A 17,268-nucleotide genomic window follows, 5' to 3' on the forward strand; every position below is an offset into this window, starting at 1 on the left:
GGACACTTTAAACAAACAGATATATATGTAAAGTACCATGTGTACAAACAATATAACTGATTCTCTTCTGTTGAACATGTTCGATTGTGTATTGTCCGAGTCAGGGTCCTTTTTATTTTACTGTAACTTTGGAAGTTGTGTTACCAATGCTTACTGTTTATTTGATATCACTTTGTAATACAATTAATAAAAACAACACGGTTTGGGTTCGTTCTTCAGATGACTGTGACGTTAACGTGTAAGCTCAATAATGAACTCCAGCTCAACCAACCATATTGTAATATCTAAGTAATCATCTTGAAATATCTAAGTAATCATCTTGAAATATGACATTAATAATTGTAATATACACACATCTTATTGTGAGGTTGATTTCACATACACTACTTCGACATTAGCTTGTCTACATACTTGAGCATATTAAATGCCAATTTAAATGAATCTTAGCGATGCATACAGTTCCTACCTACATTATAAAATATCTCTCTAAGTTACAAGGATGACCTTATTTTATCAACCTCAAACAGAAGCCATTTGTTCTACAGTATTATCCCACTTAACGCTTAACACTTGTCTATTTCGTTTTAACCTTTATATATACAGTCTATGATTTTAAGTTGTAGGTTACGATTAGTATCGTTAGCACCGATGTAGTTACCACTGACATTTATTACATAGACGATTAAAATCATTAACACATAAATAGGTACTCGATTTTCACTTACCGCAAAACCGCATGCATGCACCGTCTGTTTTAACCGCAGAGCGAGTCACAATAGTCCGATATATAAGCATGAAGAACAAACAAATACGGCCGGCTTCAAGTTGTGTTCCCTGGATGAACTGAGCAGGCAGAGTCCCAGTAGCTTCACGGAGCAGCTAGCAGAGAGACGAGAAGCTAGCAGCAGCAGTCACTTGACAGAGCCGTCACTCAATGTGACCACGCCCTAATTTATGCAAAAACGTTAAGACCTAATATAAATAAAAGGGTCGTGTTAGAAAACAATTCACTCACAGATCCATAATCATGAAGGTGGAATCTAACTATATTCATAATAATATCTATTGCATCCATGGGTAGAAACATGTTTTTTTATGCTGTAAACTTGGGCATTTTAACATGGGGGTCTATGGAAATTGCTCCTTTCTGCAGCCAGTCCCTATCGGCCAATATATGAACTGCAGTGTGTGGCACTTCCGTATTGGCGTCCCGGCTCTTCCCCAGAGTTTGCCGCTTGATCTCTGCTCACGCTGTTGCGTCGGCGTGTTCTCCTGCGTGTTGGCCATGTGTTGCACTGGAACACACCGCCAAGACTTCAGCCGAGCACGTACGAACTGCGCATGCGTGAGTGACAATTACTCTCCCTACCAGCAGGCGGCGGTAGTGTATATTCGTCATTCAAAACAGGCAACAACCGGAAAACAGAGCAGAAGAACCAAGCCCCCAGGAAGTGCGCCGGACTCAGATGGAAATATTCGTGCTGGCCAAACGGCGGTACTGCACATCCGTTTGGTTTCCAGGCCCGGAAACACTTTTTCCCATTGACTTACATGGGGAAAGAGTGGTCTGTAACTCGTTGGATAATTTTTTTTAAACTAAATAAACTACCCAGTATGAACACTTGTATACCCCTTATTAAAAACATTCGTTCCTCAAGTTGTAAAAATGTGCTAATAACGTTATTCTGAGAGTTATTTCCCTCGGCATTATGAACGCGCATCTAACCCACGGGACCGCGCCGCCCTGCACGTTCATGTTACTGTTCAGCACTACATGAGTTTCTCTTTACCCATTGATGCACAATAACAACGGACCCATATCGCCTTACTGCCAGCCCACGGAGCTGTAATAATGGATATATTGCACATGTTTGCTGTAATTCATCATTTGTCAAATATTATACTACATGGGCTGTATGATGTAAATCTTGTACCGTAAATGTTGTATTAAATAAAGTTAATATTACCGACGTAGATTAACGTTCCTGTAGCTTCTTATTGCACTAACACGTTTATTGCACTGTGTGTATATATATATATATATATATATATATATATATACACACAGTGCAATAATTCTTTCAGGCTAAATGAAGCTCTGTTGGATATCACTAGATCCTGTTACAGCATAATAGAAGTACATAACGATTGATGTGTACATTAGCATAATTACTAGCTAGCCGCTAGCTGCTAACTGCATAATAACAAGCCATTACCATGCTGTCATGAACGCACGGTACTGTTACGTGTACGCAAATTGAACGAGCATGTTGGTTAAAGTTGCGCATGAATTATAAAAGTAGCGTGTTACACTACTCCGTTACCGACAAAAGTAATATTATTACAGTAACTCTGAACTGATGATGTAGTTAACCAACCTGTTAGTGAAAGGAATCAAGAGTTCCCCCAGGCATCTCCTTTTCTACTTTTCAGGAAGTGACGACAGCATTACTCAGACATCTGCTGTAATGTGTCATGTGGAGTTATTTCAACATTTCATTAATGTCCTTAGTGATATTTAAGAAATACATGAGAAAGAAATCTCCAAAGGAAAGCCATTAGACTATTGTAAATATGAATCAATGAACTTGCGCACACACACATGCTCACAAACGCAGTTTTCATATCCACAGCTGGAGTTTTCTGTGGTCAGGATTACGCAAGGCTTTAGGGAAACCCTGCCTCAGTTTTCAGTTCACAAATAAAAAAGCACAGAAACTCGCTCTCTCATGCTTCTTTTTATTTTCTTCTATGAATGGAAACTGAACACAACATTGCTGACCTTCAGCAGAAGAGACAAGAAAAGTGCATTTTCTTGCCCCTTCAGCAGAGTGGAAATACAAATACTTTCCATACACTATTTATTACGCTACACTACTTCGGTATATTAGAGAACTGATACAAATATGACGATAATGTATCTTTGACTGTGATTAAACTATTGTGTCTCATTTCCCCCATCGTTGAGGGAGACTCTAAGTTTATCTTAGCTGAGAGCTACTGTAGGTCAGCAGGTGGCGATACAGTGATAATAAATCAGAACTGGGCTGAAATGTTTATTGTTTATGTTTATTTTATTATATTTACTTTATCTTGACTGTTTTTAAATGCCATTTTCTTAATGTCTTTCATCTTTGTAAAGCACTTTCAATTGCCGTGTTGAAAGGTGCTATATAAATAAACGTTCCTTGCCTTGCTCTGGTTACTGGATACTGTAATGACACCTTTTGTTGTGTTAATTGGCACTTATTACTTTCTAATGTGTCTTTAGGAACGTTTTGCTAAATATAATATAACCTGTACATACAACCCTAAGTGTAAATGTGCTATAAAAAGCATATTTCAAAACCTTCTGGTGGTTTGTTTAATTAATTAACTATAGTTTAATTAATTTACATTTTTTGTGAAGTTGTAAATAAAGCAGTAATAACTTTTGGAAGTTACTTACCCCATAGCTTAACCAAAGTAAAAGAAAAACCCACATATTTTACTCTACAATTATTGTTATTAGATGCTTAGCTGCTTTACGTATGGAATGTATATAGAATTGGACGTATTCATTCACAATTAAATCACCCATTGGTTTGTGACACGAAAACAGCCAAACCGGACCGCACAGTGAAATAAGCTGCCTGTCAATATAGCCACGCCAAAAGCTACTGTATCTTCATTTTGACTCTAGATCGGAAGATAACTTACAAAACTAACAACATGCTGCTTATAAGAAGTCCTCAAACTGGTGATTGTTATAAAAAAAACGAATAAGAAGATGTTAAGTTGATATATCAAGGGGTCATTTCCTCATAGACCTTTAGACAGTTGGACATCTTTTTGCAAGTGAGGTCTCCACCTGCTGGTCTTTAGCACAAATGCAGATTTAAGACACTTGACTCGAGTGTTTGATTTACTTTTCAGAAATGGAGTTTGTCACTTGAACGCACTTTCACCTATATATACTCATCCAGAGAGATGATAAGCATGTATAATCCAAAATGTCAAATTAACCCCTTAACCATTTTCTGAAGCAGTTATACGACATTAATGGGAATAACTTTTGAGGTGCTGGGTTGTGAAGAATCTACTTAACAAATGTGACTTACCTTCATAAAGGTAAACAGAGGGCTTTGACCAAAACTATCTATTAATAATTAAAAAAACATTTTCCAATAGATTTTCAACACTTAAAACTGCTTGTTTACAGAAAATTGTGAAAATGTCCCAATTCATATTAAAGAAGTTAAGCTACATCCCCAGATCAACTCAGGTTTGTGTGAATGAAAGTCTTTGGGAAAGTTGTAAGGTGAATCATAGTCGTGGAAAAAAAACCTACTGCAACAGTGACACACACCTGATGCATGCAATGCTCTTCCTCTGTAGTCATACCCTATAATTACAGTCATATGTATGAGAGAGAGAGAGAGAGAGAGAAAGAGAGAGAGAGAGAGAGAGAGAGAGAGAGAGAGAGAGAGAGAGAGAGAGAGAGAGAGAGAGAGAGAGAGAGAGAGAGAGAGAGAGAGAGAGAGGTCCCGGGTTATTGCACAACCAGAGTTTTCCGCGCACGGCTGCATAACTTCCAGGTGACGGATGCTCTGCAGCGAGTCGGGGCGAGCCCTGCAGACTCTGTGATGAAATAAAAAAAATGCGTAAAAAAGAGAATTTACATTGACGGAGCATCATAAATACCGTTTAACTCGTGGACCTGCTTACATTCTCTCCTCAGCTCTGCACATGAGTAGTTCAAGGCCGCTCCTGCACTTTTGATGCAAACAAGTGTTTTACGCTGAGACGTCATGTTGGATACATTTGGGTCGCAGAGCGCAGTTGTGCACGTCTCCAGCGCGGAGCTCCATCTCAAACTGACCGACAACAAGAGCAGCCTGGTCGGGATGGGGATGGAGAACGGCACTGGGAAGAAACTCATAGAGATAACTGGACCGGCGTTATCCGAAAGAAAACTTCTGGTGGGGTTAGACCTCCTCTGCCTCTTCCTGGGTAAATATCATCATACAGTTTACTACTACTTTAGATCTGCTGTTTCATTTTTGAATGCATTGCTGTGTACTTTCTCAGTGTACAACAACTGGGAGTGAACTTGATAACAGAAACTGTGCAACATCATTCAGATCATCAAAAAAGTAAAGTTCCATTTTACATATAGCCTATCTATTAACTTTTTGTAAGTAAGTTGAGGTGCTGATACAACTTTGTTAAGTTCATGTATTGTTAGGCTTTTGCTTGCCTGCTGTGAGGTGTTTTGTTATTTTGTCCATCCATGCATAAGTTATTTCAGATAATTTGCACTGATTGCTAAATAATCAATTAGGTCATTGGTAGAAATAAATCAACAATTTTGTTATCTTTTATGAAAAACTGACAAGTGTTCTCTGGCTTACAGTAGTGATTATTTGCTGGTTTAATGTCTCATGTGTTAATACATGTGAATATATTTTAGTGAAGTGTTTGGACATAGCAATCTGTGATCATCATGGGTGTTATCAAATGTGTGACTTTGTACTGTTTCCTTCTTTTTTATTAATTAATGAAAGTAATGAAAGAGTTCATCAGTTGGATATTTTTAACTTTGAAGACTTTAAATGAACTATCTTGAAGTTTGTTACTAGTTTATTCAGGGTGTCTTCGGTGAAGGTGAACTTCAACCATGATGTGGAGCTCTGTTCCACTTTGTTTCCATCGCTTTGTATTTAGTCAACTAGGACAGTCAGATTCAGCATGATCATATCGGGGATGAGGGTCTGAACAGGAGCAGCAAAAAGAAGAAGTTCTTCGAGTTTTCTCTCCTGCTGGCTCTCTGATTTCCACTCGTGTGCGCTCTTGTGCGCTCCGTGCCAGCTGGTTTGTGCATTGCCCAGGGAATTCTGCAGTTTCCATGACAACCTCCAGTTCTCAGGGTAGAGCCGGGCCAGGGGGAATTGTATTTGTTATAAATAAATAAATGCTTGTGTGTGTGTGTGTGTGTGTGTGTGTGTGTGTGTGTGTGTGTGTGTGTGTGTGTGTGTGTGTGTGTGTCTGCGCGTATGACTGTAATTGTTGCTCCCATGGTACCTATATGTGACAGGGGGAGGTTATATAATGTCGGCTAATTGGAGAAAGCTGGACGGTGAGGTATAGTCTGAATATTATTCTAACAGATTGAATTTATGGAGAAGGATTCTCTGTCTTTTTATGTCTCTCAACCCTCTGTCCACTGTGTGTGTGCAGGCATGCAAAACAGGGAGAGAGAGCGGAGACAGACAGAGACAGTGTGAGGCTGGCTCTGATCTGCTGCAGCATTTGCTTTGTTTTGTACGGAAGAGTTGAACTGAAGTCACAACAACGCCCCTGTCTCTTCTCATCAACAGAAATGCACATACACTCACATTCACACACACACACACACACACACACACACACACACACACACACACACACACACACACACACACACACACACACACACACACACACACACACACACACACACACACACACACACACACACACACACACACACACACACACACACACACACACACACACACACACACACACACACACACACACACACACACACACACACACACACACACAATGACACACACACTCACATGCAATTCAAGACTGGTCTCTGTCAATCTCTGCCTGCTTTCCAAGGAAAAAGAGTTCCCACCCTGATTTTCCTGCAAAACTATTTCTCGTTTGACCCTCCCTCCGCAACCCTGTCTCCTAAATATTACATTCCCACAGAACTAAACTGCATTCTCAATTACGTTAAGCAAGAAACGTATTTTCTCCCACGTTACTAAGTTCGTTATGAACGTATCTCAAATACGTTTATTTTCTACATATCTTCTAGAAACATATTTTCTCCCACGTTACGTTTGTTATGTTTATATCTTTGCTATTTATTGTCTTGCTTATAATAATGATAATAGTCATTTATAAATATCATTTTAGAGCACACATTTGAAATCAGTAGGCGAGGCTGTAATTTTGCCAGCTGTTACTCTCATGAGCGAGGCAGAAAATAATAGTTTTTAACATGCCAAAAAGCTGCTGTGTCGTTTATTGCACCTCAAACGTTAAAACAAATCCAGTTACGTGTTTCTGTATTTCCTCTAAGAAGAAAGGACAGTAACGGCCCGTCTACACTACAGCGTCGACAGCGTCGACAGCGTCGAAAGCTCCAATCTGCCCATTCACTTTCAATGGGGTGACGTCACGTCGCCGCGCTTTTTCGCCGAACTGAATTGTGGGTAGCAGAGCGGTCCGTCTCAGGCGTCTCCGGCGACAGAAGTTGAACATTGTTCAAGTTCTGACGCCAGAGACGCCGGAGTAGCCAGCGCCAGCCAATCAAATCCCGTTTCCCAAAATCTGACAGCTGAAGCCGTAGCCAATCAAACCGCGTCTAAGCTGGGAGAGATATCCCGCCGTTCATTTCTATATTTCAAAAAAAGTCGGAGGAGAAACTAACTATCGCCGTAGCGAATCACCCGGTTTTGTATGACCAGACCCTCTTCACCTACCGGGATACAAACCGGAGGAACCAGGCATGGAGGGAGGTGGCAGAGACAGTGGGGGAAACTGGTAGGTTTTCGCCTGTTTGGGGAGTTTATATATATATTGCTCCCATACAATCCCCGGGGGTTTTTGCTTTGTATGTCGGGGGCGGGAGATTCATGTGATTGGTTGTTGGCCGTGTTGCTTGAATAAAATCCCCAAGCTCCAGACACGCCCAGCTCCAAGCTATTTTTGAAGCTGTAGTGTGGACGCTCCGTAACAGAAGATCTCTGTGACGCCAGATGTGGTGTTGTTAATGCGATATGATATCCGAAAAACATTTCAGTTTAGGATGGCCGAAAACACTACACTACCCATAATCCCCAGCTATCGTTTGGGACTACAGTCCCGTTGACAAACCCCGTGACAAACCCAAGCTTTGTGATTGGGTGTTGGAGTGGCAGTGCGCCAAGGTTACGCCGAGCGTCAAGCTCTTTGAAATAGAACGAAACCACGGCAGACTATTCAAAACTGGACTCGAACGCCCCCCCAGAACTACACATGCTGGCTATTGTGTTTAGCAACATGTTCTCTATGGCACGTCTCTACTGTAATTTTACAGGATATTGCTATACTATTTCTCATGCTTTACTTCTACACATTAATATCTGATTTGTAAAACATCACAGACAGAAAGGCATATCCGCCATTTAATGGTAAGCTATTGAAATTGTGATTCCATAGATGTGTCTCCCATCACCCAAATTCCCTGACTATTCTCTCAACTCAGTATTTACATTCTGATATTCAAAGAAAATCAGTCCTTTTCTATCAGTTGTGCACCGTTATGGTGTAAATGTAACCTATCTACCAATTGGATCAAATATAAAAGTCAGCCGAATTAGTATTGATACTGCAAGGAGACGTATTTTGTGAAAAGAAATGCAAGGTGTTGTTTAATTGTTGATATATTTATGATTCATGTCACATATTCAGTTTTGGCGGCAGTTCTCCTGTTTGTCCAGAAGTCTTCTCATCAGGGCTCTATAAATAAAGAACTACAGCAGATGTGTAATATTTAATGCAGCCGAACTGTGTATTACAATGCCGTTATGTGATGACTTCCAAAGAGAAAAGCAAGAACACTTGGAATAAAATATTATTATTATTATTATTTAATTTTTTTTGGATATCATATCGCATTGACATCATATCCCAACATGCATTGCGGCTAAACATCCAATCAACGAGCTTCAAGCTGAGGATCTTGGGTAATCTGTTCAGTGGGTTTGTGTGTATCTTCAAAATGTCCCTTATAGGCCTACGTCTGTTTCCGGTGACTTTATTTAAGGCTAAAAAGCCCAAGATTATAGAATTAAACGAATAAATAAAAACAAGGATAATTGTGTGTTATTGTTGAGTAAATAAGGAAAAAAATATTTTCAAAAATATAGATTTCAGTATTTTGAGGCTCTAAGCCCCATTTCTTTTCCTCACAGACGGGAAAAAAAGTCCGACATTATACGATTTAAAATAAAAACACTGGCATGTAATTTAAGTTAGAATAAATAGAATGGTTTTGAATAATAGATGAGAGTAAAATCGTCACTTTACAGCCCCGCCCACTTTTGGGGAAACCAACGCTGTCATTTGAACGGCGATCAAGCCTGAAGCCACAAAGCTCTTCTGTTACTGTCCTTTCTTCTTAGAGGAAGTACAGAAACACGTAACTCTGGATTTGTTTTAATGTTTGAGGTGCAATAAACAACACAGCAGCTTTTTGACATGTTAAAACTATTATTTTCTGCCTCACTCATGAGAGTAACAGCTGACGAAATTACAGCCTCGCCTACTGATTTCAAATGTGTGATCTAAAATGATATTTATAAATGACTATTATCATTATTATAAGCAAGACAATAAATAGCAAAGATATAAACGTATTTAAGATACGTTCATAAGAAACGTAACGTGGGAGAAAATACGTTTCTTGCTAAACGTAATTGAGAATGCAGTTTAGTTCTGTGGGAACGTAATTTTTAGGAGACAGGGTTGCCCTCCATCTTCCCATGTCCTATTCCCTGTTAGTTTTGTTATCGACTTGCATCTTTGTTCGATCAGATTCAAACCATGCTGCCATTAGTTTGAGGTGATATTGAGGTGGTTTCTTTATACTAAGTTCTTGCCTAGCTGAATGTAAAAGCTAACATAACTCAAAATAATAGTATTGACAGTGCAAGCTGATGTTTAGCAGGTAATTGTCCATTTTTACATCTTAATTTTAGAGTGTTAGCATGCTACTATTTGTTCTTTAGCCATGGCTGAAGGCTGATGGGAACTATTCACGTGTGTTTTGCAAGTGTTTGATAATAAATCTAAGTTTAGGGCTAAGGAGTTGAGATATTTCAGACTGGACCAAATTGACCTACCAACATCACAACATCGCCATCCCCAGAGCCACACTGCTAGCATGGCTCAAAAGCATATAGTAGAAATAGAACTCTAGGGGATAGCACATCTTGAAAAACTGATGTGCATACTTGGGTTCTTCTTAAATTGCTCTTTCTCATCCTCTAGTTCCCACGCATCATCTCCACTTTCCCATCACAAAAAGGAATGTCTATACTCCCAGTGGGGATTGTTGTGATTACAAATCATGTCCCTTTCCTCCCGTGCAGCTTCCATCCCTTTCTTTGTGTGTGAGCTGAAAGCAGTGAGTCCTAACAGGAGGGGCTTCATGTGCGGGGACCCCAGCATCACGTATCCTTATCTGCATCGAGAGGCCATACCTGACGAATTACTCATCGCCGGTGGCATCATCATCACCGGCCTCACTGTGAGTACTCAACATCCCTGTCATAACTAACAGTCCATTATTGATTTGACACAAGGAAGAGAATGTTATATGACGATGTGTCCTCCTTCAGATCGCTCTCGGGGAGTGTTACCGGGTTCGTTTCAGAGGCATCAGCTCCAAGGCCTTCGTGAGGAACCTGTATGTGTCCTGTCTCTACAAGGAGCTGGGCGGCTTCCTGTTTGGCTGCTTCGTCGGACAGTCTCTGACCAACATGGCTAAGCTGAGTGTCGGGCGGCTGCGACCACATTTCCTGTCTGTGTGCGGTGTCACCTATGCGTCGCTTAACTGCACACCTGGAACCTACGTTGCAACAGTGAACTGCCGCCAGCCTGACCACCGGTTGGAGGAGGAGGCCAGGTGTGTGTGTGTGCGTGCGCGTGCGCGCGTGCTGTATGTTCAAGGACATGTGATCTGTGGGTTTATGCTTTTATTTTGTTATTCTAAAAACGTCTCTATTTTTTTAGGAAGTCTTTCTTCTCTGGCCACGCTTCCTTTGCGATGTACACAATGCTCTATTTAGCAGTAAGTATTTCCATCCAACCATCCACCACACACACACACACACACACACACACACACACACACACACACACACACACACACACACACACACACACACACACACACACACACACACACACACACACACACACACACACACACACACACACACACACACACACACACACACACACACACACACACACACACACACACACACACACACACACACACACACACACACACACACACACACACACACAGGCAAAAATTCAATTTGCCATCTCTCCAATTTCTAATTACCATCTCTCTATTAAATACAAAGTGAGAATGAATGAAACAGCGAGCCATCTTCTGTCCAGTTAGCAGCAGAAAGCGAGGGAATGAAAGAGGAGAGGGAGAAAGAAAAGGTCTGAAAGGAGAAATGGGACAAACAGAGACAGCTTTGTTCGGCTGTGGGAGGAGTGTGACCTCGCCTCACCGCCTCACTGCTCTCCTCTATTGTGTCAGTGTGTGTGTGCAAGCCCTCGCATTTATATGTGTTTATGGCAGCCTATGTGTGTCCCTGTGCAAGGGCCTGCACATGTACATGTATGCACACAGCATATTAATGTGAGTGTGGGGGGCTGGTCTTGCTGGTTAAAAAGGGAAGATGAAAAACAAGTCACATCCACTGCACCAACCAGACTGTTCATCTCTACTTTTTCCATGTGTCTATAATGTTATTTAAATACATTAGTGTTTTGTTTTTTTAAAGAGATATTCATGTCATGGTTGGATCACCAAAATAACAAAGAGGGCAACTGTGTTGTTTTACTCAAGCTACATTCCTCCATCCCCCTATATATCAATCAAATACTTATTAATGAACACAAACATAATGCACAGAGAGGGGTGGGTATGGCATTCGTCTGTACTGATGGAATTATACTGCACACACGAATATTATCCAAAATGAGTAACATTGGCATACATACTGTCATCATTAATAGGATATACAAATAAGATTGGTGCCGTCCATCAACCATGCTCTTTTAACGGTGGCCGACAGGTGCAAAGTTGTTACAACGGGCCAAAACATTTCCATTAGGGAAAATGCACTGCAGTTTAAAAAAAGGATGCAGATTAAAAAAAACACATGCAAATTAAGATGTTTGCACTGTTTACCAAAGGTGCTGCATACACAAAACTCTGTCCAACTTTAGGATCCCCAAACGTCAAAAAGCGCTATGTCTATGGAAGCAAACAAGAGACAGAAGTATTTCAATTTTATTAGACACCGAATTTATAGCATTGAAAATAAATACTTTGAAAATCATGTATCTGATTTTTGTTGCTCCGAATTTACCAATGATAAATAAAAATGTAAAAATTCAAGTTAAAACAATTTGAATGTTCAAATTCAGATCCCAAAAATTCAAGTGAAAAAAATTTGACATCAACATTTTCGGTGTATAAAATTCGATATCCAAAATTGCGATGCAGCATCATCCGGGCTACTCAGACAGGATAAGCAATCGAGCCCGAATGCAATCAAACCGACTTCTGGCCTATCAGAGCACGGCTTTGTCAGTCATGTGATCACAACAACCCGGGAGAAAATGACGGAGAACAGCGGGGCTCGGGTAAGTAGTCAGTTTGTGCTCTTTATTTTACAAGCAGTGAGGGCTCGACAGCATTTGTATCTTACATTAGCTAGCTAAATGAGTGAAGTAGCCTTGTGCTGCCTTGCTGTTAGCAAGCTCCGTAGTTATCATTAATGGAAGTGAATCGCAACGTTACCGTGTCCTTTTGTGTGTGTGTGGGGGGGGGGGGGGGGGTTTGCAAAGTAACGTAACGATCACTTCGGTTAGATAAGTCAAGTAGACCATGCTACACTATACAAATACTCTCTTACAAAAGCCCTACATTTAAACATGTTAATGTTACTTTAGTAAAAGTATGCTAGTATAATTAGGAAAGTGTTGTTAAAGTATTTAAAGTAAACACAAGTTATACTATATTATATTTGTTTTATTGTTATTACCGATGCAAGAGTTGACTTAACTGTTGTAGTTGGAGCTCATTTTGAACAATGAGCTAACTAATGATTACTTTCATAATGGTTTAATGTGCTGACTATTTTCTAAATTAATAGATGAAGGTCTGGTTTGTTCAAACTCTCAAAATAGGAGGACATGCTGTCATAATTATTATGAGTCCGAAGTGACACCTTTACAATGTTAAAGCTGTTAGATAAATGTAGTGATGTAAAAACTAAAATATTCCAGATAGTGTAGTGGAAAAGAGATAATGTTTTAAAAACATGTTACTAAAACAAAATCTCTTGTTTTGGACTGACAGTAATGATTCAAGGAATAGTAGATAAATAAATACACACATCAATCTGTGTGCATTTGTTGTGGATGGAACACAGCAAATGGTGCTCTCACCTGTGATGCCTCCTCCAAACATTATAACCAGACTGTATCATTCAAACTATAAGTAACAGTTCTAGCTACTTGACTTTACACGAACAATTCAAAAGACAAAATCAACACAATTTATTGAAAGACCAATCTTTATTTTACGGTGCCTCTCATTTTGTATTATTAAACCCTGTCAATCTAAAAAAAACTGAGCAACTCAACAGTTAACTTTATATTTCTTATTGTCCAAAGCATCTATTACACTATTTTGTCCCCTCTCATATTCACAGGATGGACGATTAGAGACTTTGGGGGAAACCTCAGCTTTATGAACGTCCTTTCTGTTGGTTTGGCCAGAGAGGGCTGAGGGTCTTTCCCTGCGAGGAGGACCAGGCCTGAGGGAGGAGGACCAGGCCTGAGGGAGGAGGACCTGCACCAGCTGCACCTACAGAACTTAGCCCATGCTGGGCATAGCTGTTACCACCTGCACAGGCCTAGCATGTCAATTAACAGATTAACATTTAGTTTAACTTATGTATATTATTTTGTTTTTATTTTTATTTTTAAATGGTGATGGTTCATGCTTGATAACTTTTAGTTCACATTTCAATAAATTGTATTTGTATTCCTTTTGTCCGTTATTCTTACTGAAAATTTTAGATTACACATTCACATCTGACATGCATTTGATCAGCTGACTTTTTTTTTATTACCAAACCTTATAGGCCTGACAATAATCACACTGTCTCTGAGGTGCAACGTAAAACACAAAACAACACACAAATTAAGTTGCTGTTAGACTACAAAACTAGTCAGTGTGCAGGTCTTTGTGTTACAATATAAGTGTCTCTTAGTGAATGTCCTGTTCTGCTCTTAAATCTCATAACATCAGCTTTTCCTTTCCCTCTTGGATGTTCTTCTGGGCCTCAGAGAAAGAGAAAATGGTGAAGCAGTCCTGTCTCTCAGGCATGTCCTTTCCTAACAGAAATATCAAAAAACATCATTGCAGAGCAAGTGTGCCAGCATACTGTTTCAGGTCGTTTTCTCCACCGTGACCTATTGAAAACTCCCTCCGACACAAGGTGCAGAAGACCCGAGACAGATCTCCACTCACGGGCTTTACCCGACTGTGTTTTTCTTCCCACCGTTTGTTGTAAGACACAAGTCTTTTCTTTTTAGAAGGGCCAGGGCCCAGAACCACATCCTCTCTCTCTTCTCCTCTTTCATTATCACCTCCTCCACCGGCAGCGCTCATTTTCCCACACGACTGAACAGGCTGACATGCCACACAAACAATGATGCTGCGCCCGCCGCCCGCGGCCCACCGGAGAAAATCTCACACACACACGTGCGAGCATTGTGCCTGCCCTGTCAACTGAGCGGTTTTAGCGCCCTTCGCATACAGCACACAAACACACAGGCACGCAGCCAGACACACTGCATTGTGCGCAAACAGAAAAATATTTTTTATTTTTCCCTTTACACGGGAGTCCGGGACAAACAAAGTCCCGTACGGGACACGCCCCGTTTGGCTCAAATACGGGGCGTCCCGGTTAATACGGGACGGTTGGCAACCCTAGGTCTACGGGTTGCCAACCCATCTGCATCCCATCTGCATCCATCGCCTACAGTTTGCAGCATTGGGCTTCACCGCACTCTGTCCCGGAGTTCACTGCTTGGCTCTGATAGGCCAGAAGTCGGTTTGATTGCATTCGGGCTCGATTGCTTATCCTGTCTGAGTAGCCCGGATGATGTTGCATCGCAATTTTGGACATCGAATTTTAAACACCGACATTTTTGACGTCGAATTTTAAACACCGAAATTGTACATTCGAATTTTTTTCACTTGAATTTTTGGGATCTGAATTTGACTATTCCAATTTTTTTAACTTGAATTGTTACATTTTTATTTCACATAAACGTAAATTCGGAGCAAAAAGAATTCAGATAGACCTACATGATTTTCAAAGTAATTATTTTCAATGGTATAAATTCGGAGTCTGAAAAAATTCAAATACTTCTGTCTCTTGTTTGCTTCCATATAGGCCCACCCTATGTTACTTCCCCCAAATCTCATGAAAAAAAACTGACTGGAAGACTTCAATGGAAAATCTATTATTTACGATAACAGATGACGACCGTACACACAAAATTAACATGTTGTTTGTTTTTGTCACATAGTTTTACCTGCAAGCGAGGTTGACATGGCGCGGTGCTCGGCTGCTGAGGCCGGCGCTGCAGTTCTTCCTGGTTCTGCTGGCGGTCTACACAGGTCTGACCCGAATCTCAGACTTCAGGCACCACCCGTCCGACGTGCTCACAGGCTACATACAGGGCGCCCTGACTGCTTACTGGGTGGTGAGTACACCTTACCTAGTTTTGGGGCATATCCATATAGCTACCAGGGTCTGTTAACATCCTAAAGTTTGGCGTGTGCTTGTGTGTTTTCCAGGCATTCCATATCTCGTCCATGTTTAAAAGCTCCAGTTCATGTCGGTCTCCGACTGACACCCTGGACAGCCCGTTGTCGCCCCTCCACACTGTCTGCTAAACCTCACCTCTACCAACCCTTGCCACCTGCTGCCTGTAGTCTAGAGTGGACAGACAAGAAATATGAAGAATGTGAGACCATTTCCTGTGAAGTCAAACCACATACCTCAGTATTGGAGCATTGAGATACAGGGAGATACTGAATGTGACTGAACGTGAAATAGGAGAGAGGAAAAGAGAGGGTGCTAAAAACGAGTGTAAGCAGCCAGAGCACCTGACCTTTTGACCTTGTGACGGACCTTAGTTCCATGTGTACATTCACCTGTGAGAAAAGAAGACTGAATCCTGAACACACAGCAACCACTTCCCACTCTAAACGTCACCTGTAAATATATACATATTTTGTACAACGAATGATACTGTAAAAGCACTTTTTGCCCTATACTGAAACAGTTAAATGTTGACTTTAATTAAATGTATTATGTCAACAGATTTCACTTAACCGTATAAGGTTAATTGAGAGCAATAATATTACGTTTAAAGAAAAAATATTATTGCTTTCAACTACCTAATACGGTTAAGTGAAATCTGTTGACATAATACATTTAATTAAAGTCAACCTTTCAGTTTTGTCAGTGTAGTATTAATAACCACATAGTATTGATATGGAATGTAGGATGTAATACATTTTGTACAAACATATAATATATATTTTACTGAAGTTGTTTACTACTTTTTTTCTTTTTTACAAGAACCCGGTGAATGTAATGGTGTTTGAGTAAAGCGCATAGCGAGAAGGCAACTCATCTTCCTAATGTTGTACCATTTAGATGCAGGCTGCGTCCGTCCTTTGTGTGCAGTCTGTTTAATAACAAAATAGACAGTGAACATTTCTACACAATAGATATAATCCATGTATGTAAAGTATGGACGCTATAGCTCTCAGATTTTTTGAAATGCTAATGTTGTTGCTAAACTACTTACCACTCCAAGAGCACACAGATCATTTAATAAAAATGAGATTTTTTTAAAGAAACATTGTCTATGTTTAGTTTGTGACATAATCTTTATATATACAGTCTATTGACATAATACTGCACACAACATGTGTTCATAACACATTTTTGATGTCATTGTATAATCAATATATATAATCTATATTTATATTAATAACTACAATCTGAATCTGTAACAATACTTGATTTAATCAAATATTTAAAAATCATTGTACGTTTAAAATCTTCTAGATTGTAGGAACATGTTAATCTACAAAGTAACAGCAGATGCCAGGGGAGAATAAACGAGTCTTGTGGAATAGAAAAAGAATATAGCAAAAAATGTATGTAGGTTAATCAAGTAAAGTCAAGGGCGGAAAATGAGACAATGGGCCCCTGCAAGGGTACCACCTCTTCTTCTACAAAGGAGCAAAAATCACAAAGTTCATACAGTAGTTGTATAGCCTCCTTTTGAGTTTGTTTTGTGTCTTTTTCAGTTATTTAGTCTCTTATGGCGCAT

The 17,268-nt window shown here is 40.1% G+C and overlaps 1 protein-coding gene across 1 annotated transcript; it reads left to right on the plus strand.

The window, feature by feature from the left end:
• Positions 1-4,555: 4,555 nt before the first annotated feature.
• On the plus strand, positions 4,556-16,850 carry LOC117453872 (phospholipid phosphatase 3-like). Its single transcript, XM_034092903.1, has 6 exons — positions 4,556-4,992; positions 10,176-10,333; positions 10,425-10,711; positions 10,819-10,876; positions 15,445-15,621; positions 15,716-16,850. The coding sequence occupies exons 1-6, from the start codon at positions 4,791-4,793 to the stop codon at positions 15,812-15,814; spliced, it is 981 nt and encodes a 326-aa protein (XP_033948794.1). The 5' UTR covers positions 4,556-4,790; the 3' UTR covers positions 15,815-16,850.
• The last annotated feature ends 418 nt before the right edge of the window (positions 16,851-17,268 follow it).

Source organism: Pseudochaenichthys georgianus, chromosome 1 (assembly GCF_902827115.2).
Source record: "Pseudochaenichthys georgianus chromosome 1, fPseGeo1.2, whole genome shotgun sequence".
NCBI classification, from domain to species: Eukaryota; Metazoa; Chordata; class Actinopteri; order Perciformes; family Channichthyidae; genus Pseudochaenichthys; species Pseudochaenichthys georgianus.